Source organism: Ostrea edulis, chromosome 3, assembly GCF_947568905.1.
Source record: "Ostrea edulis chromosome 3, xbOstEdul1.1, whole genome shotgun sequence".
Lineage (NCBI taxonomy): Eukaryota > Metazoa > Mollusca > Bivalvia > Ostreida > Ostreidae > Ostrea > Ostrea edulis.
The window spans coordinates 86,149,966-86,177,953 of record NC_079166.1 but is presented as its reverse complement, the minus strand read 5'-3'; the positions used below and the strand labels follow the sequence as shown (position 1 = coordinate 86,177,953).

Below are 27,988 nucleotides of genomic sequence, written 5' to 3'. Positions count from 1 at the left end.
TTCATTGCATAAAATCACTTGGTATTTACCTGGGACATGATAAAATTGAAGGTTACAAAACGAATTGGACAAGCAAACTGAGAAGTTAGAAAAAATACTAAGTGTTTGGAAAAGGCGGAATCTTACAATATTTCGAAAATGTACAATAATTAAAACACTGGCAATATCTAAAATGCTATATAATGCTTTTATTTTAAAAAATCCTAAGGATGAATTTTTCAAAAATGTTTCAAAGTAATATTTAACGTTATTTGGAATAAACGAGACAGAATTAAAAGAAATACACTTATAGGCAAAATAGAGCAAGGTGGTATTGGTATAATTGATATCGAAAGTAAATGTTATGCTGCCAAAACATCATGGATAAGTAGAATGCAAGGTGAAGATAACGAACAGTGATCAATCTCATAACTCCTACAAGCAATACAAAATAGATATTTGGGCAAACACGGACCCCTGGACACACCAGAGGTGGGATCAGGTGCCTAGGAGGAGTAAGCATCCCCTGTTGATGTAAAAAGTGTTACACATAGAACACTTAATAATATTTTGCAGCAATATAATATCTCTATTTTTGATGTTTTAAAAACGTCCGAGAATACCTTTTTAAATTTTTTTTTTTTTTCAAAATGTTACCCCCCCCCCTTTCTATGGAAATATATTTTCAGCTTTTAATAAATCCAAAAAGCCACTGGACATAAAAACTTTAAAGAAAGACGAGTTTCGTAGTCAGTTTATCTGGAACAACAAACTCTTTCAATATGAATCAAAAACATTGTGTTTTGAAAATTGGATACAGGGTGGAATTTTATATATTAAAGATGTTTTTGATGAACATACTATAATGTACTTTACAGATAAATTGAAAAAGAGAAATAACATTTTTTGTGAATATATTTTGCTTAAAAGGGCAATTCAAATCTATAAAGAAAAAATTGACTCTAATTATTCAAAATACATTAATATAAAACCTGATGTACATTTTTTGTTTAGAAATGATGTTGTAAAATCAGCTGAAAATGTTGAAAGTAAATTTTACTACTCGGTGTTCATAAATATGAAGTTTCAAAAACCATTGTATGAAAATAGATGGAAAAAATGTTTTAATATCAGCTATTCTAGCTGGAAAAATATCTATTTCACAAAAATAAAATAAAAATGTATGAAAAAAGAATATCAGAATTTAACTATAAACTACTAAATGGTACTTTGAACAATAATGTATATGTAAGCAAATGGAACCAAGACGTGTCTCCATTATGTGAAAGATGCAATGTAGATGAAGACATAAAACATCTTTTGTTTGAATGCAAATTGTTAAACATATTTGGGAGAAAATGAGCTCCTTTTTGAAATTTGAAATTACATGGAAAACTATTGTCCTCGGATACTATAATGAAATCAGCGAAAAAACATTCCTTTTGAATAACTATGTATCTTTTATAAGTTTTTCTATATATAAATATAAAATGAAATGTAGACTACAGAAGGAGAAAATGTTGGAGCAAGATCTCGTGCATAAACTTAAATATGAAATTCTTATTTAGAATATGGTAGTAGCCAATATTGGCAAGAATAGACACGATTTTTATAAGAATGTAGGAAACTGTTTGTAATTTTGAAATGAATATATTCTGATTGATAGGCATCGTGAAAATAATTTTTGACATACATTATGAAATGAAATCTCATAATTTCTATGATTGTTGTGATGTATAATTTATGCATTAAGAAATAAATTGTTGTGATTTTTTTCCTGATGCATGGTGTATTTTATTTTGATGTATATATGAAATACACTATGGTTAATATGATTTATGTACATTACAATTTTCTTATGCATGATATGTATTTTGAAATACATCACTACTATTATTATGTATGCATTATGTAAAACTTATACGGTACCAATTTTGATGCACCAGATGCGCATTTCGACAAATTACGTCTCTTCAGTGATGCTCAACTGAAATGTTTGAAATCCGAAATAACAATGACGTTTTAGAGCTATTATAGGCAAAAATAGTGTGCCAAAAAAGTGGAGTCAAATTAGTTCAAGGATATGAGCTATGCGTGAGGGAGATAATTATATGACACGAAAAAAAAAGAAGAAGATTTTTTCCCCTGATCTTTCTGATGTTTGATATGCATTATGATTGCCATGATGTATGTTTGCATTATGAAATAAATATTTTAAATAAAAGATAAAAAAAATCGTTTCATTCCATACTAGCTCTATATAACCAACTACACTGTAATTTTTGTAATACATTTTACTGACAACGAATAAAGTTTGATGGGAATAGCTGACTTCAACCTTCGGGTTAGGTAAGTAAAACTAAAATCGCATATGCAGCATACTTTTCTAATGAAATATGGATACTAAATACATAACGAACCCCTTCGAAAACAATGCATGTTTTCGATAAACACCGAGGCGGATGGAATTTTAAAGTTGAATTATAGCATGCAGTTTACCGATATTCGATCACTGATCTTGTCGCTACCTCAAATATGAAACATTTAGTATCTAAATAGTGAGTGTTTCTTTAACAACCAGTTAAAACACCGCTCTGCTACGACCTTGAACGTCATTCATATACTGAAAATTTTGACATTTCATTTAAGCTGGTGAACTTTCTACCCAAGTAAAATAAATCTCAAATGGGACGTCAAAGATACTAGGTCAACGAATAATCCTTTGAACATTTGAAACTGTTGCAATATCAAAATATCATGCCCGTAAAAATTCTTATTAGCTTGTTTCTATCAAGAAAGTTCAAGCGATGAGAGTTGCTTTGATGATGCCTCAAGTATATATGTATGTAATGTAAACAATTTGCAGCTTAATTCTTCTGACGTAAGTGATGAATATATTTTTCTCCGTTTGGATCTTACACAGTAGTTAGTCCCCTTAACTGCTCCACCGTTTATGATATCACTATTTATCTATTTATTCATCAACTCCCGATTTCGAAGACAGAAAAAATCTTGTAAGGAAGAAAACAAATATATCTTTTTTCCATCTTCATAGATGAATCACTGATTCCCTACATGTTTACAGGTGAAACGTTTTTAGAGTGCCCCTAACGAACTCCCTACATATCGGACATTTTCTCATGGCCGGATCGCAGTCCACACAGCAGGCCAGATGACCACAGGGCAGGAAGGCTATGGACACATTCTTCTCCATACAGATCTTACACAGGGTCTGGTCCTTCAGACTCGTGTTCTCACGGTGGACGGGATCCATATCTATTTATATCTTACACAGGGTCTGGTCCTTCAGACTCGTGTTCTCGCGGTGGACGGGATCCATATCTATTTATAACAAGCAATAGTAGGTAGTATCAAAAGCCTTACGATTTTAACAAGGAAATTATAACGCATAAAAACCGCATTTATTACCCATGAAAATACCATAAAGAGGGACCGTACACATTTACATGGCTAAGGGGACAAGGGGACAATCGTTAAGAAACATTCTGGGCATTCTGTATCAAAATATGCAACATCGTTTGTTTTGAAGGAGTACATTTTTGCTATGTGTCTCATAAGTAAAACAATAAAATTCCGTCGCCTATCGAATAAAAGCTCATACTACATGATATAGTATATTCATAATGACATTGTAGCTAATATCTTGATGTACTGAGTTTTACTCTTCATCTCTGTGGGTGTTAAAAATGTCTGTATAAATGAAATACGATGTACTCTAATTAATGTTTACCGTTTTCGATCAAACTGTTATCACACTGAGAAATCCCTTCATCTTCTATATCGATACCTACAATAAATGAATTAGAATGGATGAAATGTTCCACTTCATATTTTGGTTAAACCGATCGCTTAAAATGTAAATGTTCTTGACAGATACACTTTACTGTGGTATAGATAAAGAATGATCAATCTTATGATTCCTATAGATAATGCAAACTGAAGTGTAGGACAAGCATAGCTGACGAAAAGTACTTTGCTGAGGTGGAGATCTGTCTTTCAATTCTTCGGAAATGTTTGTATCGTTGAAATGAAATTCCATCGTTGTTTCTCCCTTAGAACCTTTATTCGAGTTCGATTCATTAGAAGGATCTGTTCTCTCTTCATCAACCAGTTCAAAGACTATATCCAAAATTGCATGGGTAGACACCTTATGCATTCCTGCAATGATACTGTAATTTTAAACGAATCATGACTTGAATAACAATAAATGCCAACACAATGATATTGCAGTGATGTGTGATAATTATGTAGTATGAATTGATTTACGTAAACAGTGGTTATGTTTTTGACCAAAACCAAAAGAGAGTGATGATGACCATCTTTGACTCCTTGACACGGCTGGTGCATCTCATGAAAATACCTTAGTGACACTTTCCTGTTCGATCTCGATGAGATTTCACTTGAAATCACACAGCTAAATAACAGAGTCTGATTAAAAACCAGTGTTGATGATGATCCCAATTCCCAGTTAGACCAGAGCAACAGAGCAAGGGCGCTCTTAGTGGAGTGCAGTTACGGTCCGAGCAAAGAAGGAACCTTGCTATTGTCTATCTTATCAAGATATCGTTTTCACCAAAAGAAGCCACCTTAGCTGTAGAGTGCTTTTACATGAACTATGACATTCTTATGGAAATAAGGCGGTCACTTGATGTACCCCTGATAAAGGATAGCGTGTTGATCATTAGATAGTGGTCCAAGTTGTGTTTAATTATAAAATGAGTTTGTCTCAGAAGTTCAGAACAGACTTGTGAGAGCTTATTTAGTGTCAGAAAGATTTATTACAGGATTTGGTGTCATTTCAATTAGTCTAATTTGAGAAAGAATGCTTCTGAATTTTGCATACCATATCATGTTTGTCAGATCCAGCTCCTTCAGCTCAAATTTACAAACAAAGGAATACCTGCCGTCAGCACAAGCAACATTCTTCGTCATAAAAGAGTTAATTCGTTTATTCCAACTTATTTCAAGTTCAAGACCCAGTATTTCCTACAGCGATACTAATTATAAACAAAATTTGCAGTGCCTAGATATAGACCATCTTATACTTAATCCACTTACATACTCTTGTTCTTTATTTTCTTTGAACTATAGTTCAGCTGGACATGTCATTACTGGTGATGTTGATATCGTTGAAAATGAAGACCTCAAATCACTTTTTCTAAATTGTCCTAAATACAGAGAACCTCGGTCTTTCAGTTGGCGACATAACTTTATCTCTATTATGAATTATGTCGAAGATTATGCCAGACGATGGGCTAGATGAAAGGTGAAGATAAAGATCAGTGATCAATCTCATAACTCCTATAAGAAATATGAAAAAGAAGAACTGGATACATTGTCAGAATGGATTAAAAGTATAAGAGGAATATCACAATCCCACATTAGAAATATTAAAACAAACGTATGTACCATCTATCCTTCTGTGTTTAGTTAGAAGAATTTGACAGGTTACATGAGGAATATGTTTTGGTTCCAGCTGACAAAACTTGTAACAACATTGTGTTTGGGCTCATCATTACAACTGTATTTTAAACGAACTTGGCATTAATTCCACTTTTTGGTAATTCTACTTATACTCAACTGCCCTTTCAAAAGACGAAATTCTTCAAAACCATGTTTTAGTTTTAAACACATTTAATATCCCAGTCAATGGGTTCTATGAATATGAGTTATCGAACCTATGCTGGGTTCCTAGACTTCATAAAAACCCTTACAAACAACGATACATTGCTGGGTGAAAGGTGAGGAAAACTAAAGAGTTTATGGTACAGGGGTTTCAACAGTCCCGATTGAAGTCAGCATTTCGCAAATTATATGGTCGTTATAACGATCTAGTTCGTCAATACAACCTATCATTGGGTCAAATGCTGTCTGCCATGTTTTATACCAATTGTTAGGCCGTTCTTGGCAAACTGATGTTGACTACAGATAACTTCGTTTACCTGATCAAGATATAGTTCTCACGGCGGGTGTGACCGGTCGACAGGGGACACTTACTTCTCCTAGGCACGTGATCCCACCTTTGGTATATGTGATAGTATAAATATGAATTTCTATATGTATTTATTTGTTTTGATATTTTTCATTGATCGTATTGCTAAATACAATCTTAAAATTCAATTTATCGTAAGTTCAATTGCGCAGTTGCGCATCTGAATTGAGTTGACTGAGTAAAGTTTTATTCTGTTATTTCATTAGTTCTTTGATTTCATTGGTCATTTCATATTTCTGTATCCAATAATAGTCTTTCAGTATATTTATAAATCTACCGCGCTTACCTATGTAGTTAGAGCAGTAATACGTTTTGATGAGTTACAACCTGTTGACATCTTCCGCATATTATGGTATGTTATTTCTATAGTTAAGTATATGTTTCAATTCCATATAAAGAGCTGATATATGTAATTATTTTGATTGCAAGGTCTTTACTTCATTGTAATTTTACTTTCAAAGTTGTAATGATTATATAAGTATGTAAGATCTTAATCTAAATTATTTACAGAACACATGCACATATTTTTATAAAGAATAGTATTCTTCTAAAACGTTTACAGTGGTACAATTTACAATTCTCACATATCAATTATGTTTTCTTTCTTGATTTGTAATATTATTAATCTGTTATTGTAAGTCAATGCCTTTATTTTCTACTGAATAAATTAATGAAACCAACATCTGGCTTCCTGCTTGGTTACATATATCTGGGGGTCCGTGTTTGCCCAACTCTCTATTTTTCAGTGCTTGTGGGAGTTATGAGATTCGTCGCTGTTCGTTATGTTCACTTTTCATGATAGGTAAACCCAATCAGTTAATAATTCTGCCTCTCTATAACTTCTTTCAGTTTTAAAGAACATTTTAGTCGAGTGGTGTTAGATTGTGTAGGACTCTTGTCTAACACTAGGTCAGGGAACCATTATTTACTTACCATTCGGTGTATGTCCACTCAATTTCCTAACAATTACACCTTTTAAGGATGTTAAGGCATAAACCATAGTTATGGCACTGACAAAATTGTTCAGCTTTGGATGTTCAGTCAGAGCAATTTTCTAATTTTATGTCATTTTTTTCAAGTCATGCATTACTTAGATGTTGGTCAGTAGAAATCCACTGGTTCTCATCTTGAGTCTCGGAGGGCATATCAACGATTTAATGAAACATGAATTATGATGAAGACATAATAATAGTAATATCAGTATGGTGAAAAGAGTGAAAAAGTTTACTATGTTTTATTTGCTACATGTGAAAAAATCCAGGACCCATTCCCTTTCAAGTAGTGTGTTGCGATACATTTAGAGATTCTTTTAAATGACATAAGGAAAAAGTTGCTTACTGACATTAGTGCTCTTAACATTTTAAACCATGTATGCATTTTCAATGGGAAACTTTACAATGTGTGCAAATTGCAAAAAATATCAAGATTTCGCAGACCAAAATGATACAGATACCAGGAACAGACCATTTAAATCAAGTGATACTTGTATTTTTGTCCATTCCTGGGTTTTTTTTTTTTTGCAGGCTTGATATCATGGCCCTTAAGAAATTGAAAGCAATCTTAGTGCAACGATGCCCGCCCTGATTTTACAGAGGCTGACGCTTTGCCTATCAAACCTTATCGATTGTACATGTATACATCACGATTACAGAATTGAGAACAGAAGTGTAGTACATGTAGACAATGACATGGCGAGTCAAATAAACATCTTTCGAACTCCCCATGTATTTCCAGTATTTACCGATTGTGTATTCATCAGAGTGAATTATCAGCATTTCGAAAATTCTATGGTCAAATGCTGTCTGACGTATTTCATACCGATTGTTAGATCGATCTTAGTACGCTACTTTTGACTGTGGATAATTCCGTTTACCTGATCAAGATATATTTTTCAAGGTAGGTGTGACCGGTCGACAGAGGATGGTTACTCCTCTAAGGCACCTGATCCCACCACTGGTGTGTCCCGGGGTCCATGTTTGCCCAACTATCTATTTTGTATTGCTAGTGGTAGTTATGAGATTAATCACTGTTCGTTATCTTCGCCTTTCATGTCACGAAATCAGACTCATTTACGATCATAAAAGATATAACTGTATTGCCAAAATATTGACAAAACTTGTCAGTAAATTTAACCTAGTGATAGGTGAAGATAACGAACAGTGATCAATCTGATAACCCCCTTATAAGCAATACAAAATAAGAAAACATAGAGGACCCCTTGACACACCAGAGGTGAGATCATGTGCCGAAGAGGAGAAAGTATACCCTGTCGACCTGTCACATTCGCCATGAGCCCTATATCCTGATCAGGTAAACGGGAAAGGCTACTGGCATGTGATATTAAATGAAAGAACCAGAAAAATTCTACATTTGTGACTCCAGTGATTTGTTACAGTATCAAACAATGCATTCCAGTATGACAAAATACTCCATCGACCTTTCAGATGATAATTCATTCCCTTCTTTAATGATGTATTCCTTTCTTCATGACATTGAAAGATGTGAAGTCTACATTGAACTATCAGAATCATACGTGCAATTCTTTGACATTCTGACTAAAGAAAACATAAAAGTGAACCTTGCAAAGAGTGACTTTTGTCATGTTTTGTAGAATACTTAGTTCACAAAGTAGGTCAACCTTTCATGGCTAAAGCGGAAGCTATCGAACAATTCCCCATTCCCAAAAACAAGAAAGCTTTAATTCAAATTTTGGACATGACTGAGCTTTACAGATTTTTTTCTCTCAAACTATTTCCTCGTAATGACCGGTTGGCAGGGGATGCTTTCCCTTCCTAGACACCTGATCCTACCTCTAGTATATCCAGGAGTCCTTGTTTTCCCAACTTTCTAAATTGTTTTGTTTGTAGGAATTATAATCTGCCGTTCGTTATATTCATCTTTCACTAGTACATGTAGTTGATCCCATTATGTTTGAACAAAGAACTGACAGATATCTCCCCTCATGACGAGTAGTCCTGTTAGTTCTTGAATTTTATAAGCTAGCTCACTGGACGAGTTTATTTGAGTTTATTTGAATGTTACTATGTATCAAATTCTTGTTTTTACGGATCACAATCACTTCATTGTTTTGCATAAAATGTCAAACAAGAATCAAATACTCTCAAAAGTAGAGTTTAATGTTACAATAATATGATATTGATATTAAACATATTAACAGCAAAGACAAAATAACTGCGGGCGACTGGTCAAGAGTATCATGAATATACTGTATTTCAGTTTTGTTTTTATTGTTTTGAGTATAAGAATTTAGGTTTTGAATTTTGAAGAATTATGCTTTCATTGTCATTTACCTTTCTAAGTGGAGGATATAGTACAAATATATTTCAATTTTACTTAATTGACATAAGCGACGTACATATGTCTCTAGATGTTCAAATTTTAGAACAATACATTTCAAACTTAAATAAACAGATGATATATTGCCTGTTTATTTCATAACAATGAACTTTCCAGACAGAAAATTTCAAAAATGCCTATTAGTATAGATATACTGTAAATTTTGTATTAAAAAGCACTGGGGTCCGTGTTTGCCCAACTATCTATATTGTATTGCTTATAAGAGTTGTGAGATTGATCACTGTTCGTTATCTTCACCTTTCACTGTACAGTCACTGGACAAGCATTCTAACATGTTGTGAAATTCTGGTTTATATCTAGGGACTGACTAAATATAGGCTTATTTTCGATAGTGGAATAAGCAGCTGAATTGTGATAATTCATGAGTGAAACTAATACCGTATTGGAAACTGTTTTTGTGAGGCCTACTGTATTAATTTGTATTGCTATAAATATTTTTTCTGTCAATAAATTGTGAATGGTTTCTGCTGGTCACGATACAGTGTTAATAGTCAAACCTTTGGTTAGTCTGCTCTTGATAGTGCTAATAGCTGCCTTAATTATCTCATCGTTGTACCACATGTCTTTCATACTCCTTACAACGGCAGAATTCATTATCCTTTCCTCTTCAGATGATTCATTATCCAAAGGATCTACAAGGTATGGACTCAGAAGTACAAGGATTTAAACTTAAATATCAGACGACGTTATTTTATCATGTGTGAGATATGATGAAAAACTCTACTTCCAGCTGATTACAACTAAACAAAGTGGATTATATCCAGTGTCGTTGTATACTTTCCCATACCCTCCTGGTGCCATCTGAAACATGTCACTTGGAAAATCCTACTTACCTGATTCAAGTGACTCTGTTTCTTGTTCCTATGGAAACGAAAGTGTGTTGATGTAAATCAATTTAGAGATATTATGCATGCCAAATACCCCAAAAGAGATTAGCATACATGTAACATCATTGAGTATGCATTGTTAAATATAGCACCCGGGGACATTTGAATACCAACATGTGACAGATGAATAAACAATGCAACTTTATGACAAACTAGGTGACGTCATCGTCAACTGTCCGTATTTGTGTAGCAACACTCCCCTGTCGACCGGTCACACCCGCCGAAATGAAATAAAATAATGTTTCTGAAATTCACAGAAGTGCAGGACTACAGAAAAACTTAACATCAAACGATTTTGTTGTCGTTATAATAATCTAGTTTGCCAATACGACCTATCATTTCGTCAAATGCTGTCTGACGTGTTTCATACCAATTGCTAGGCCCCTTGGCGTGCTCATGATAATCACGGATAACTTCGTTTACCTGATCAAAATATAGGGCTCATGGTTGGTGTGACCGGTCGACAGTAGATGCTTACTCCTCCTAGGCACCTCATCCCACCTCTCTTATATCCAGGGATCCGTGTTTGCCCAATTTTCTATTTTGTATTGCTTAGAGGAGTTATTCGATTGATCACTGTTCGTCACATTAATCTTTTATAGAGTTCATGCCGGGTATGGTCAGTCGACAGGGTATGCTTACTCCTCCTAGGCACCTAATTTCACCTCTGATATATTCAGGTATCCGTCTTTGCCGAACTCTCTATTTTGTATTGCTGATATGAGTTATAATATTGATCTCTGTTTGTTATCTTCACCTTTCATAGTAGAGGTATTCGAGTAATGGGAAGTCGGACGACAAGTTAACTTTGATGTTAATTTTTAAAAGGTCTTATTTAAAGTTCGCTTTTTTTTTTAGAATCCACACTTGATTTACACCACTTCTGGCATATGTTGTAACACAATACGTCTGAATTTTCTCCTTCACGGCTGTTAATATTTTTGTGAGGAGAAAAGATAAAGGCTTTGTAGATTATGACCTGTCTTAACATACTCGCGTCATAAAAGTTTGCTGACGTTGTTTTCATGAAGTATCCCTATAGTGAATGCCTAAAGGGAAATACTTATAATAATTCTGATTTGATTTAAAGCTTACTATTTCTGCCATTTTCTGGAGGACAAGGTCGATGAACTGTTGTCCACGGTTTTGTCTTACAAATGTACAGTTACTAAACCAACGACCGTGCTCGACCTGAGAAAAAAGAATTGCTTGGAAATACGTGAAAGAACAGTTATACCTATAGCTAAACATTTCATCTCATTTACAACTGATTTTTTTTCTCAAAGACATTTTTTTCATTTATCTTTGTTATCGAGATATATTTGTTTTTCGAAAAAAATATATAATTTCTATTTTCAAATGCGATCAGATTTCTGAATGAAAAATAAAAGGACATGCAATTAGAAATATGTTGAAGTTGGGTTAAATGGTTCGGTACCAGATTTCATTTTGTATGTTACATACAATTGGTCAGATGTTTAATTACCCACGGATCGTCGTCTGCCTCCCAGTTCCTCAGCTCCCCTCCACAGAAGAAACACCGTGTGTAGTCTTCGTATCCAGCATAGGAGAACCCGGCCAAAGACATGTCACGTGGTGTCTGAGTCATGGTCACCGGCCAATCAGTAAAGGATCTGATCCGAGCAGCCAGAATGGCATAGGACGAGTATTTGGGGCGTTCAAAATTGATCCCCGTGGGGTCTCTCATCAAAGCATCTAACTGAGTTTCTCTCGATGTACTTAATGATGAAGCAGCAGATTCTGGGGTCTGAACTAGAGTTTGTCTTGGGGTTTCATCTTCCGTCGGCACGATTCTTGATGTCTGGGAATTTTGAGATGAAGAATTTGTTCTTAAAATAGATGAATCGTCAACAGATGTTTGTTGAGTGATCCGCTTCGGGAGATCCTGAAAAAAGTAAGTTATAGGCCTTTACCAGTCACCTGATTATCATGTAATGAAGACGTTAAAGCTGTATAGTCCGAATTACCAAAAAATATTTCCATCTCGTAAAAACGCTATTAAATCATCGCACTATGTAGTTATGAGGTTGTATGGCATACCATACATTGTTTCACCTGTTTTAACCAAAATTATTTGATTTTAAATCGATGTTTACAAATAACCACGTCACTCTGCCATTTCAAGTGACAGTCACGTGACCAGTTGAAACTTTCAGATCATCGGTGGTTTTATCTGTGTAAAGCTGTGTATTTTGTTACAACAGTACAGTGCCATAAGTTTAATAGAAATAAAAATACCAAAACACACTTAGTAATTCGTTGTTTTACGTTCTTTCAGCCTTAAAACTACACAGTTGCGTATGAGTTAAGGGAAAGGCAACCCTAACCACATAGTTGCTTTTATGAATAAAGTATCACTTACTGATATCGTAATTGACAGCCTTTAACTACAAAAATCCTTGCTTAACAATTAAATCAATATTAATCTATTATCTATTTTAAATTACACGCCGCTAAGAGAGTGGCCATTGGAGTTTAATTTATGACGTCACACCGTCTTTTCCGGTTTATTTCATCAGCAGCACTGTAAACATGAGAAGTCACGAACAGTTAAGTTTGGAACCGTATAGATTTGAGCCCATTCTTTCGCAAGAAAAAAATGAGAAAAGAAGACGTTCAGTCGATAAACATTCTTTATACAAATGTCTAGAACCTCAACTTGTCATTACGCAAATAATGGATCCACAGTTTACGTAGTCTTTTCTTTTCAAATGACTTGGTTGAGTCGGGAATTTCGAAAAATAACTTTTTTTCACATCTCCCCTTCGCATTAATGTAATTAACTGCTTGCCAGGAAGGCATCAACCTATTTATTCGTAAATTCTACCCCATGCACATCTTTGATGATCTCGCAGGTGCTTGGGTTCAGCTTGGGTATGCAAGACGTTGTTGACATGCACGAGAAATATTTAAAAAAAAACATTAAATCAATTCATGTAGCTTATTCGGAAGAGGGGGGGGGGGGGGGGGGCTGAACCCAAGCACCTTTGGATTATCTTAGAATTTCATCAAAACCGGAACAGACGGTGTGACGTCAAAATTATTGATTTTTGTGGTCTTGAATACAAAAGAGTTACACATCATGGCAGCCTCTATAGATCGCGGGAATTTCAATTTATGACGTATTCAAATTAGTACTGAAGCATATCTAGGTCACATATCAACAGAATTGTATGACAAATCTTTATCATATGATTAATCCTATCATTTATCATGTAAAAACCTTTTGGATTGCCTTTCCCTTTAATACATGATGTTGGGATTCCCTTGACGCGCATGGGTCTATTTATAGACGTCTAACACTGTATAATTTATGGTATGATTTATATATGTGCCACACTGTATTTACTTTCTAAATAATATTCTCACTGTTTTCTTGTACATGCAGATGTTTTCAAGCATGTAATTAAGAGAAAGTTAATAACTTTATAAAGTAATTAATCTGCTTTAAGGTAATTATGTACAAAAATAATACATGAACATCGAGTCATACAAATTTGATCTAAAAGCATTAAGATGTTGATTGTATAGGAGTTCATCTAACGAAAGTTGAAAGTTTAAAGTGGGGGATGCTGCACATCTTTGATAAATGACATATTGGTTCAACTCAGTGACAAATTTGAATTGATTGTAAACAAATCCGCAAATATACACTTTGCTAGTGTCCTTGATGATGAAATTCGAGAATTTGGTTTAGGGTTGTTATCTACTGGATCGTTCTGTCAAGAGTAAACTCTAAAACGAAAATCTAACGAGCAGTGTCCAAATTCATAAAATCAATAAATGGTATAAAATCGAGAACTTGGTAAAATGGACACATAGAAGCACAAGAGTATTCTTTTTCAATCCCTAACTTACTTTGATCATTCCAAAATAATGTAGTTTTTGTTTCGTGAAAATAAAACACAAACCTGTACATTTTTGATATTTGACGAATTGCTTTGCATGGAGTTTAACGTTTGTCTTCCGTCTGTTGTGATATTTTCATGAGTAACTGTTAGCTGTAATATGCCACTGTTATGTGTGTTTCGTTCTGTCGAAAGCAGCGGATCGGTAGCAGGAATCATGTTCTGAACAGAATGTCTTTGTATTGGTACATTGTTCAATTCCGCAAGAAGAAATCTGCAATGAAAGCCAATTTAGCAATTTATCAATATAAATCAATATGGTGTTTATATCTCTCAACTGATTCTATATACAAGAGCTTGTTTTGCGTATAGTCAGTTTTTAAATCGAGGCAAGCTACTGACAAACAAGTTGATGGTACAGGGGTTTCAACAGTCTCCATTGAAGTCACCATTTCGCAAATTCTATGGTCGTTATAACGATCTAGTTCGTCAATACAACCTATCATTGGGTCAAATGCTGCCCGACGTGTTTCATACCGATTGTTAGGCCGTTCTTGGCACACTGATTTTGACTACGGATAACTCCGTTTACCTGATCAGGATATAGGGCTTTCCGTGGTGTGACCGGTCAACAGGGGATGCTTACTCCTCCTAGGCACCTGATCCCAGCTCTGGTGTGTCCAGGGATCCGTGTTTGCCCAACTATCTATTTTTTATTGCTTGTAGGAGTTATGAGATTGATCACTGTTTGTTATCTTCACCTTTCATAATGAAATAGGACAATGTTATGTATTCAACCAATTAGATCTAGGTGTATCAAATAACTCATAATTTCATAACTCGATAATTAAAAGCAGAACATATTTAGAAAACTGCATAAAAATCTCAGGAATTGACACAAAATTCCAAATTCCAAATATCTATGTGTCGGTATGAAAAAATATTATCAAAAATGAAAATTAGAATGTTAGTAAGGAAACCTGCAGTTAGAGTCGTGAAAATCCCGTGGGTCATCGCCTCTTTCCCATTTCTGTCGAACTCTGTGACAGCTATAGCAAACGGTTTCATTTCCGTTTTCTGTACCGTACCAACCATTTCTGGCAAGGATGATAGCATGGACGGAATCGGAATCAAAGTGACAAAGAGACGCTAATCGAAACCATTCATAACGGTATCTATCATCGTCATTGGCTGATTGAAAAGAGACATCATTGAAAAGGGAAGTCAATGATCTGACAGACTCCGGAGGCGTATGAGAGTGTAGATATTCATCGTCCGTCTGATGAGGAAGCACCGTTATTTGAGGTTCATTGCAATCTTCTTCACTTCGCACATTAAGGAAAGGACAACAATGAATCGTTTGACAATGGCTGATCTTTGATTGTTTTCTCCTTCACAAACAACATTTCACTGTATTTTTTATCAATCTATGCTTCTGTTGACTAGTTATCCTTCTTTGCCTGGACTCAAAATATCTTTTCACTTGTTTTTTAATCAAAGCGCACAACCCTTGACTTGAATTTTTCTGATGATATTTGACGTTTGTGACTCCTCGTTTATCATTGTTAGTTTCAAGCGGCGAACTTTCGACCAGACTAACCACTTTTTGCACTGAGGGTATCTCGCGCTGTGCAGAAAACGAATTACCATACACTCCGGTGCTTAGAAAACCTGAAAGTGTTACCAAATCACAATGTGAGGACTCCAGAGTAATTTTTGCATCTAATGCGTCTTTCTTATCAAAACGTGTAACTGAAGATACTTCCTTTGTGTCAATGTAAAGTGCTGATTGGTTACTACCTCCAGAGCATTTCAACTCATCATTTGTAATTCCATGCAATAAACTCAGACTTTTGTGAACGACTGGAGGTGGCATCAATTCATCTCGACTGATGAAATTTTCTTTCAAGATAGAAAAATCTATTTCATATGTGTCAAAATTTTGCCGCAACGACATGCTTACCGGTGACTCTAGACAAGTATTCACTTGTGTGTTAAAATTGTTTTCAGAAATACCGGACTGATGATGCATCTCTTAACAACGATGCCAGAGATTCAAATTGTGCCGTTGTACTCTTCGTTAATACTGATCCACATTCAGACGTGTATTTGGCTTCAAAGTTAACTATTTTATTTGGTTCAAATAAAGAATGCTTAGCGTTGAAATTTTCAAATCTGTCTTTGTTTGCGAAGCTTAACAGCGGACACTCTAACCTGGACGTAGAGTGTGCTTATTTCGAAGTTCTATACAGCTCTCGCTGTGAACAGAAACTACAGTCTTCAAAATATCTAGCTGTGTGTATCTCTTTTGGCATGTAATATCTTTAGGTTCTTTACGTCTGTACTTTGGACGTATTGCGTTTTCTTCCACAGCAATAATTTTTCTCTTTGAACGCCTAGCATCTCTAATTGTAGTGGAATACTTCTCACGATACATCGGACGTTGATGTAAAATGTTTGCTAGCACTAAAGCCATTGGTATAATTATCATATTGCACCAGAAGTAAGTTCCAAATGAATAACCCATCTGGTCTCCTTCCCTGGAAAACCATTGATATTGTTATACAATATAATACAGCAGTCACACCCCCACCCCTACACCCCCCACCACCCCCCCCCCACACACACATACATACATACATACATATATATATATATATATATATATATATAACACTAAAATGACCAACGCGACATGAACAGCTAGATTGGCAAATATCAAGGGACGTAATGGCCAACATAACATTGACCGCGCTTCAAAAGCCGACCATATTTTGTAGATAGAAATATATAATATGTACCATTTACTTGCTGCTGATATTGACAAAATAACGTTACAATATGGCATTGTTAACTCTGACGCTGTCTTCCGACGGTTGCTTTTTCTAAAAGTCATAATTTTAATTTTCTGAAAAAAAAGATACTCATTGAAATCAAAGACTAATAAAAAATGGCATGCTATGGAAAATACATTATGAATTTACAGGTAACTTTATCGTGTTCATAAAACAATTTGCGGAATGATATTCTGTTAATTAAAGGGAGGGAAATAATGCGTGTATTTGCCAAAATTGTTGAGTATCTAAAGCGCTGTTCGATGTCCTCATCTTCAAATGAATTATGGAAAATAAAATGTCTCTTGAATTTTCCTTTGGGGGGGGGGGGGGGGGTCAGGAATGTAAACACTTTGATGAAAAACGTCAATTGAGTCGGATAAAATTCCTTGTTATGCCATGTACACCAAGGACTATATAACAGGTTTGCTTACATGTGTATGTAATATACATGTTACGGTACATACAAATAAAATATGTCTGCCTGCTGTGGGTATTTACAAAATATATTGAATAGAGCGTTGTACTAAGCGATAGAAATGTTGCATGGACGGGATATCATTTTCTTGGGTACAGCAAAACACGTCAAGTAATATGCGCGTAACTTCAGATGGTATATTTTATATAGCAAACTATTCAAAAACCTAACAAAAATGCGTCCGTGTAACTGGGCAATCTCTCTCTCTCTCTCTCTCTCTCTCTCTCTCTCTCTCCATATAGTGTTCATCTTTGATAAATGAAAATAATATAATAATATATAATATATATATATGGTCGAAAGCTGTGAGACGTGTTTCATGTTTCACTTGAATTTCAAACTACGTACATCTTTTGCTATATATAGATTTGTCTGGTTTGAACTTTAATTTTATGCAATGCTATGATTATGCTCAAAAGTCTTAGACAATTTGTATTATTGAAACATTTTTCGGGAGATGGGAGTCGTAGTTATAGAGATTATAGATCATACGGAAATGCGTCATCATATGATATTTACATAAATCTTTTTTTTTGCAAATAATAATCTATAGGATTAAGCCAAAAAATTATTTTAAGGTTTAGTCCATAAAACTTCATAACTCTTTCCCTACAGTATATCATGAAGCTAACAATATGCATATCATGAACATATCTAAACTTATCAAAATAACTGTACATATAATACTTGATAAATAATACTCTATGATGTCTGTTACAGCTGTGGTAAAAAGATCGTTATTAAGAAAAAGGAAGGGTGAGTACATTTTCATCAATGTTGGTTATATGTAGAAGGAGATGCATAATTATGACATGATATAATAAATTTTATATAGCGCCTTATATAACACAAATTACACTATGAGGTTTTTTACAAGGGTAAGAAGAAAACAATAAAACAATATTAAATGAAATTAATGGCAATTAGATCTTGGATCTGTAAAATTACCAAATTAAAACACTATAATAAGGTCAATTTTATAACATTTAGTAATAACAATAAAGTATCATATTAGAATATAGATGTAATATATAGGACGATATCCATTTATTCATGATTGTGTATATATAAGGCCAATTATAGATCTCTTAACATGGATTCTACGTCTCAAATAGCCCGATATTAAAAGTCTCAGTTTTTTTCAGATACGACCTTAAAACAATGATCCCGTAAAACACCTTCATTGATACAACCCCTATGGTTAATATTAGGTGAAGAACAATGTAGCACTTCACCTAAAGCTGGTGACATATATCTGAATGAATGAAACGTATAGAATAAGACACCGAAAGCTTTATAAAAATGGAAATTAGTAATGTCTATAATTAGTAATGCATTAAAACTCCAATTTTCTTAATACATCAATGACTTAATAAGTAAGTCACGTGAAATAAAGAAATGTCATTGATATCAATATACTCAGCTTATTTATTTAAAGTAACAATATCAAAACCATACGTACATGTACCAATGCATCAATCCAACATAAGAGGAGTTGGATACTGAAATCAATAAATTTTAACATTTTAAACATGAAAATCATAAGATGGATGAGTTTTTTTTAATAGAACATAAATATGAAATCGATCATTTTGTCAATTAAATTATCAATGCAATTAATTCATCACTGCAATTCTAAAACAGATTTCATGATCAACAACTAGCAACAATATCACTGAATATATCATACAAAGCTACATGACTTGGTAGAAAATATTTAAACAAAGAATTCCATTCAATGTAATGGAGTACAGAAGGAAAAAGTTATGCATATCTTGATTTACAGGAGACACATGGGTCATATCGCTCACCTGAGCCACCTTAAACTTGTCGTTGTTCAGCTGTTGTTATGATTAAGATTTAACAAAACAATCTTTATTCCCGTGAAAAAAGCATTGGACAGAGAGGCAGATACGGACAAAACGACATGCCCCCGACTGAAAGCAGAGATATAAAAATCTTGAATCCACACAACATGGGGGCATTTACAATCGGATATTACTTGGTATTCCCCTGTTACTCTCAAGACCAATTTGTTTTAATAAATGTCCTGTATATTTCCACCTAAAGCTTTGTTCCTCTTTTGTGACCACCACCCTACCGTCAATCCCTCATTATTGAACTATCTGAAGATACATTCTTTAATGAATAATCATCGCCCTACTGTTGGTGAGATTTTACAAAGATATTTCTCTATATTTATATTTACACTTTAACCCTGTGATAAAATTCATTTGGGATATCTGTAAAACGGGTATGGACACTATTGAGAATGTCGTCTGTATGTGCATTTTCATCACAGACAACACAAGTTCACCTCATTCGATGCCAGAGAAGTTGACCTTACCTCTAATGTGGTTAATATCATTAAACAAACACAAGAAATTAATCCAAGTGCGGGATTTTTCAACAATTTTTCTTTCAGTAATTGTACTTTCAATTTCCAGAAGTGGTAACATGACCCAATAGCACCTACATGGATAGTGACTATACATATCTTGTTTACAATTTGATAGACTTGCAAAGACATGCATGAACTGTTCACAATCAATTCAAATTGTACAACTTTGCTAACAAGTTTATGTTTATAATGTTTAATTGAAAATCAATTTAAGAATTGGACTATCATATTTTTTCCAGTATTACGTAGTATTTTTTTTACGTTATTACTTCACACTTTTGCTTTCTATGGCTGTTCCCTTAATCGCTACTCACCCAAAGAGTTAGGGGAGACATTTTAGATACAAATGAAAAATGTGCACATTAAAAAGGTTTCAAAAATGCAAATACACGTATAAGTAATGAAGTAGAATTTTTTGAAAGATGTAGTTTTATAACTGAAACGTGTACAAACACATTTTTTATAACACGCTAATACACGTTATTCAATCAACATTTATAAAAAAAATATTCATGGTTTAAATAAATTCCGATCTAAGAATTTGAAAACAAAGGCTTGAATTTGTGCTAAGTGAAGATGTTTGTAAAATAACAAGAGTCTCGATCAAAGTCATCATTCCGCAACTTCTATGGTCGTTATGACGATCTAGTTTGTCAATACAACCTATCATTGGGTCAAATGCTGTGTGACGTGTTTCATTGTGGATAACTCTGTTTACCTGATCAGGATACAGGGCTCACGACGGGTGTGACCGTTCAACAGGGGATGCTTACTCCTCCTAGGTATCTGATCCCACCTCTGGTGTGTTCAGGGGTCCGTCTTTGTCCAACTTCCTATTTTGTATTGCTTATAGGGGTTATGAAATTGATCACTGGTCGTTATCTTCACCTTTCATGCTACTGTTGTTCTTGAAAAATGATTCTAAACTATTTTCCATGTAAATGTTCGACTCCTATTCTGGCCCCACATTATCCTTGGGACCATGCGACAACTCATGGATGCGCTTAGGTTTCCTCCCTAAGAATCAAATTGAATCACAGCAAAACTTACGATTTCTCCCTGAAGACGACACCCGATTAACAATAACAAATGCAATGGAAAAAACTCAACCAGGCAGCTTACTATGATCCGGGATATACAAATTTCTCGGTTTGATCTGGATGCTCATTCAAGGAGTAAACAACGATGATAAACAAAATCAAATATGAGATCACAAACACAAAATAAACCGTATCTTATGATTACCTTACGTTTCGGTATTTGGTAGACGCAGATTGAGTGATTAACTAATAATTCTGTTGTTCTCAGACAATAGCTCTAAAACTTCATTGTTATTTCAGATTTCAAACATTTCGGTTCAGCATCACTGAGGAGACATTATTTATCGAAATGCACATCTGGTACATCAAAATTGGTACCGTATAAGTTCTACATTATGACCCCTGGGTCGAGGCCTCTGCTGGTGGACTGTTAGTCCCCGAGGGTCTCTACAGCCCAGTAGCTAAGTACTTAGCTACCAGCTTGAAAATATGAATGTATATTTAATTACTGTTACAAAATTTAGAAATTCATTTCAAAACTAAGGATTATCTCCCTCATGCATAGCTCTTATCCATAGACGAATTTGAATCCAATTTTTGGCACACCGTTTTAACCTAAAATAGCTCTAAAACTTCATTGTTATTTCAAATTTCAAACATTTCGGTTGAGCATCACTGAAGATACATTATTTGTCGAAATGCGTATCTGGTGCATCAAAATTGGTACCGTATAACTTTTACACAGCCTACAATTACCGAGGTTAACCAAAAATATATCCTACTCCTATTCAAAGTATGACTCTATTCTATATCAGTTAGCATTCATGTAAATTTAAACTTTACTGACCCAGTACATCTACAGAGAATTGTTAAAATTCCCGACATATCCCCATGTAAAACTTTGATCCCTTATCGTGACACCATGCTACCCCGGGAACAATGATTTTAACTCATTTTGATCTGCATCACCTGGTGCTTTTTAAAGATGAAAGGTGAAGATAACGAACAGTGATCAAATCTCACAACTCCTATAAGCAATACAAAATAGGTAGTTGGGCAAACACGGACCCCTGGACACACCAGAAGTAGTATCAGGTGCCTAGTAGGAGTAAGCATCCCCTGTCGACCGGTCACAACCACCATGAACCCCATATTCTGATCAGGTAAACGGAGTGTAGCTTTAGTGCTTATTGTTAATTATATTTGTGTTTTCTGCATAATGTAATCCTTTCCCGTCCTGACGAAGGGACAGGTTGTTGGTCATTCTAGTGCTTTATATAATTATTTTCCCTGACCTTTGTATCTATTTAATATAGATCCGACAGTTTTGGATACTGAATGTTGTTGGTTCTTCAGTGCTTTATATATATATATATATATATATATATTTATATTAGAAGTTGATTCGGCACAGTTGTAAATAAATATTGAAAATCAGAATGACACATTCCATAAAAATAAACTTACTGCAGTAAATGATTGTTTTTTATGGAATGTGTGATTCTGATTTTCAATATATATATATATATAAATATATATATATATATATATATATATATATATATATATATATATATATATATATATATATATATATATATATATATTTCTAAACAACTTTTAGTAAACTTGAAATCACAGAATTTTTCCCAAATCAATAGCATTAAAACCTATGACTTTTCAACACTATACACGACCATTCCTCACGATAAATTAAAGACTAGACTTTTTGACATCATAGACAGTCTCGATTGAAGTCAGCATTTCGCAAATTATTTGGTCGTTATAACGATCTAGTTCGTCTATACAACCTCACATTGGGTCAAATGCTGTCTGACGTGTTTCATACCGATTAATAAGCCGTTCTTGGCACACGGATTTGACTGCGGATAACTCCGTTTACCTGATCAGGATATAGGGCTCACGGCGGGTGTGACCGGTCAACAGGGGATGCTTACTCTTCCTAGGCATTTGATCCCACCTCTGTTGTGTCCAGGGGTCTGTGTTTGCCCAACTATCTAATTTGTATTGCTTGTAGGAGTTATAAGATTGATCACTTTTCGTTATCTTCACCTTGCACACACACACACACACACACACACATATATATATATATATATATATATATATATATATATATATATATATATATAAAAGCACAAAAACCCAACAACACCCTACTTTCTTAAAGTGTCGGATCTGAGAAGATACAAGGCCAGTAAAGAAATTTATAAAAGTACTGAAAAGGCCACGACACTGTTGGTTATTTAGAACTCGAATTTTCGACGCAACCCGCGTCTTTATCAAGAGACATATATTACATAAACAAATTACACGCAAAAACGACAAGTATCGATAAACTACATTGATGACAAGAGTGATACACTGTTGTACTGAGTGATAAAAATGGTGATGGTTTCGTTGTAAAGCGTGTTTACTGACTATGGTTTAGAGAGTTTGTACCATGGCTGGGTCGGGACGAAAATAGAATTATTCTTGAAAATTACAGAAATCAGATAAATTTAGAGGGAAAACTTACAAAACAATGTGATTATGGAATAAAATGGTGGGAAAATAATGCTATGGACTGATTAAGTTCAAAACAATATTAGGTAGGCCGTACCATTGATGATTCGGATATGATGAACAGCGAAAAATAATGATTGCCAGAGGAACACGATCAAACAACAAACAAGGTCAATCAAAAGACAACGATCTAGCATTAAAATCAAAATCAACAATCAAATAGGCGAATGTGAGAGAAGTCTAAGGAAAAAGATATAGTATAATTTTTCAAGGTAATACACCTTTCAAGGTCAGACAAATTAAAGTCGCATTCTAGAAACCCCGACATCGCAACACAAAGAGTCATGCGAATCCGAACCTATGTGGATTTAGAATAATGTTTTACCACAGTTTTGAGGTCTTAAGATGATATATTAAAAAAATACTCGTCTTTTTTAATGATTGAATTCTTATCATTTATGTTGTTTGAGTTTGCATACCAGCTATAGAAAGTAGAAATATAGTTTACCCGAACATGCTTTAGTTTTCCTGATGTGAAGGAACCGAAAATTCTTAGCTATCCTCCCACATGCTAGCGGTCTATTTTGGAAATTGCGGACAAAGTGGGAAATGTAGTTTCTGCACCAGAAACAGCGATTAGATGTGAGTTTCAAAATTACAAAAAGATGTATTTTTGCAGTTATCTTAGTCTATTACACTCATTTATGTCACTGAATTACCATTAATTCTTGCCTACGGCGTGCTAAACTGAAACAATTGAAATTGAAGTAAGTCATTCTCAACTAGGAAAGCAAGCTTAATATTTGGTTAAGAATTAATAGATAACGATATTCCATGTTTTATAGTTGGATACGGATTTTACTTCTTCGCGATCGTGAAAATATTTAGAAGGATCCTTTCTTACTGGTGAAATAAATTACTTCCATATCAAACTACAATGCATTGGGTGCTCTGTTTATTATATTTCATTTGGTTTCAGAACATGTTCATTTCAAATCTTAAAGGATGCATAATAATTACCAGATGACGTCACATTCTGTCGTTATTTTTACTCTGTGAAAATATCAATTTTCATTCAATGGATAAGTTATAGCATTTTACTGTTGAAAATACAATAGGGGTTTTCATGAATGAATATGCTACTTCAGCAGAATACCTGTTATAGTGTTTACGCTTGGTCAAAGACGAATCATTTAAAACTTAAATACTCTAACTGTTGATATTTATCACTGAAAAAAGAATTGCATGTGTCAACTCTTAACTTTACCTATTCCCTCTTCACACACTCCTTCAGGACTGTCCGGCATCAACAACTCCTAAAGTAAAACATTGAATTTTGAATTAATATGTAAATGAAAAGGTAAAGATAACGAACATAATTCCTATAAGGAATACAAAATTAAACGTTGGGAAAACAAGGACCCCTGGATATACCAGAGGTGAGATTAGGTGCCTAGGAGGAGTAAGTATCCCCTGTCGATTGGTCACACCGGCCAGGATTCCTATATCTTAATCAAGCAAACGGAGCAATCCTTAGTCAAATAAGTGTGCCAAGAACGCCAGACAGCACTGGACCCAAATATATGCTGTATTGGCAAACTAGATCGTGAAAATGACCATATAATTTGCGAAATACTCTTTTAGATGAGACTGTAACAATTACTTGTTTTTCAGTAGGCGGCCTCAATTTAAAAACTGATCATACGTAGAACAAGTTCTTGTATATCGAATGAGTTGAGAGACATAAACATCATATGCAGGTGATAATGGAATATTGCTATATTGGAAGTTGACGGTGGACAAGTTGGAGTCGTCTTATTTGACATGAAGTTGAGTTGTTAGTTTACCGTTAGCATCCATCCCGTGGGGATCCGGGTTAGAATAGGTCCTCAATATCCCTGGGTTGTCGTAAGAGGTGACTAAATGGGGTGGCCCTTCGGATGAGACCACGAAAACCAAGGCCCCGTTTCACAGCAGTTGTGACACAATACAGATTATTCCCTACTTAAAGACTGTGAGCGCAGTGCATATGTCTAAATTTAGCAGCCATTCACCAGCTATGGTGACGCCTCCATAGGAGTGAAAGATACTCGAGTGGGACGTTAAACAATTTATAACTAACCAACGAAACGTTAACATTTTTGTTCAATAAGATATCTAAGTACGAAACAGATGTAGAGGACTTTGTGGTGTCTTCTATTTCGAGTTCAGTGGGCAATATCGAATCAACATATAAACGAAGAGAAGATAGCGAACAGTCACCATCTCATAACTCCCACAAGGAATGAAAAATAAAGAGTTGTGCAAACAAGGACTCCTGGACATACCAGAGATGGGATCAGGCGGTTACATCAATCATGAGGTCTCTATCTTGATCAGGCAAACGGAGCATTCCGAAGTCACAATCAGTGTGCTAAGAATTGCCTAACAAATTATATCATACACGTTAGACAGCATCTAACCCAATGATAGGTTGTATTGGAAAACTATATCATTACAACGAGCATACAATTCCCGAAATGCTTACTTTAAACGAGTCTGCTGAAAACCCTGTGGCATCAACTTGTTTGTCAATAGCCTGCCTCGATTGAAAATCTAATACGCAACATATTCTTGTATAGCGAATTAGTTCAGGGATGAAAACACCATATGCAGGTGATTGATTGATTGATTGATGTTTTTCGCCACACTGAACAATTTTTCAGTTATTTGGTGGCGCCCAGTTTTTATTGGTGGAAGAGAGAACCCAGATACAATGTACCTGGGAAGAGACCACCGACCTTCCGAAAGTATACTGGGAAACTTTCTCACTTACCGGCGCGAGCGGGATTCGAAGCCGCGCCGACAGAGGTGGAGGCCGTGTGATTTTGAGTGCGATGCTCTAACCACTCGGCCACGGAATCCCCTCTATATGTACGTGATGATGGAATATTTTTACATAGATATGAGAAGTACAGGATGGAGCACCTGTAATAATCCCGTTTGTCATAAAGTTGAGTTGTTAGTTTGCCGCTAATATTTATTTTCAATAAAGTATCTAAAGATGAAGGAGTGATATTTCCTCTCCAGGACACCCTGTAGAATTACAATGCTGGTGTCTTGCCTTGTAAAGGGCTAGTTTAAGAGTGTCTTGGTGGAAAGTGCACACAGGGAAAATCCTACTATTCACATGTCAATGGTTTTGATTGGTGGTGGTCTAATTTATACCTCAAATACACAAACTCATTATTTTTATTTGTTACATCCCCCTTCAGCATTAACACGACTCCTGGAGATTCACATATCATGATAACATTTGTATAGCAGAAGGAATATGTACTTAATATGACCATGGATAACTGTTACTGAATATAAATATAACTATTATTTGAAGGTAAGAAATTGAAACTCCTCATCAAATCAAATCATATCCACAAAAATAAATGTAAACATATTTCAATATCACCTGAAAATATATGTTGACGCTAACAAAATCTTAACTCAGTTGTTTTATTGGAAACCTAATATTAGTAAACCATATCTATAAATAAGTTTTCAATATGAAAGATATTAAAAATCCTCATTTTGATTATTATGCTGACTTAAATTTATGTAACATTTTAGCCCCTTTTCTCATAATATAACGGCATTATAATAACAGTGACATTCAGTAGGTTGTTCGTGATTTAGCCGTTGAAAATTTAATCTTCTGCATATCATTTCATTGACACACAAATGTGTATGCAAGATACCTAGCGTAAGCTAGTGAGTTATGCCGAGCATTGCATCGATATTTACATTGACATGAATGTGTATTATAATAAAGAAATGCAAACCCTAAGAGCAAAAAAAACTGCTTCACTATGACCTTGTCCTAAAATTAGAGTTTGATGTACACGAGTATGAAGTGAAGAACTCTGTATAGAGGTATGGAACTACGGATACTTGTGTAACACTGGGGTTTTGGAACATTTATTATGGGCACTATGTGTTTAGAATGATAATGACCAATGACAATTTGACAATTATCAATTATGGAATTGTACTAGATTCAAGAAGACCGCAATACGCCGAATTGTCACAACTTGTATACTGTCATAAAAATAATGTTTCTCATACGATGAATATTTCAATTTATTCAAGCTGTTTACATAATTGTACATTGCTTTAATTTCAGGTGAAAAAGTTAGTCATATCTATGAATAGAGTTTGAACGTGAACGATACTTACGTGAATGTAATAAACTGGTAAAATTAAAATTCCATATTAATGGCTTTACACAAACACGGGCTGATTAGGTACATTTAGAGTCACCTGATATCTTAAAACCTTTCTACCTAAAACTGAAAATAGAAAAATACAAACATTGATATCCATGAGTTGTTCGTATTTTTAGCTTTGGATTTTGAATTGTTCAAACAAAAACCATTTTACTGGCATATCTGTACATGTACCTAACGTAAGCCATTAAGCTATACTCAACATTTCATCAACCTTTACATGGATATGAACGTGGGTGATCATAATCAAATACAGACCTTATGTGTACAGAAAAAATCTTCCCCACAATGAGCTGGTTCTAAATTTAGAAATTAATGTAGTTT

At 34.6% G+C, this 27,988-nt stretch overlaps 1 protein-coding gene across 8 annotated transcripts; it reads right to left on the bottom strand.

Annotated features, from left to right (window-relative positions):
- Window positions 1–173: 173 nt before the first annotated feature.
- LOC125673916 (baculoviral IAP repeat-containing protein 2-like) lies at window positions 174–27,965 on the bottom strand. Of its 8 annotated transcripts, XM_056159279.1 has the most exons (13): window positions 27,615–27,723; window positions 24,673–24,721; window positions 18,901–18,940; window positions 15,107–16,666; window positions 14,719–14,887; window positions 14,190–14,400; window positions 11,744–12,163; window positions 11,353–11,448; window positions 10,204–10,231; window positions 9,868–10,002; window positions 3,973–4,158; window positions 3,731–3,787; window positions 174–3,255 (listed from the first exon to the last, which is right to left on the bottom strand). In XM_056159279.1, exons 6-13 carry the CDS (start codon window positions 14,343–14,345, stop codon window positions 3,059–3,061), a joined length of 1,275 nt encoding a protein of 424 aa, XP_056015254.1. In that variant the 5' UTR covers window positions 14,346–14,400; window positions 14,719–14,887; window positions 15,107–16,666; window positions 18,901–18,940; window positions 24,673–24,721; window positions 27,615–27,723; the 3' UTR covers window positions 174–3,058. The 8 variants fall into 8 exon arrangements, with proteins under 8 accessions (XP_056015254.1, XP_056015252.1, XP_056015249.1 ...); XM_056159277.1 differs by lacking the exon at window positions 14,719–14,887; XM_056159274.1 differs by lacking the exons at window positions 14,719–14,887; window positions 15,107–16,666; window positions 27,615–27,723 and adding an exon at window positions 27,923–27,965.
- Between the last annotated feature and the right edge of the window lie 23 nt (window positions 27,966–27,988).

What these genes read in the sequence shown, in the direction of transcription:
- LOC125673916 (XM_056159274.1), bottom strand. Translation starts at nt 24,712, where the DNA reads ATGCCGGACAGTCCTGAAGGAGTGTGTGAAGAGGGAATAG. An exon ending in CAAATATCAAAAATGTACAG is followed by an intron (nt 12,164 to 14,189) that starts GTTTGTGTTTTA and finishes TACTTTTTTCAG; the next exon opens with GATCTCCCGAAGCGGATCAC. An exon ending in AACAGAGTCACTTGAATCAG is followed by an intron (nt 10,003 to 10,203) that starts GTAAGTAGGATT and finishes CATACCTTGTAG; the next exon opens with ATCCTTTGGATAATGAATCA.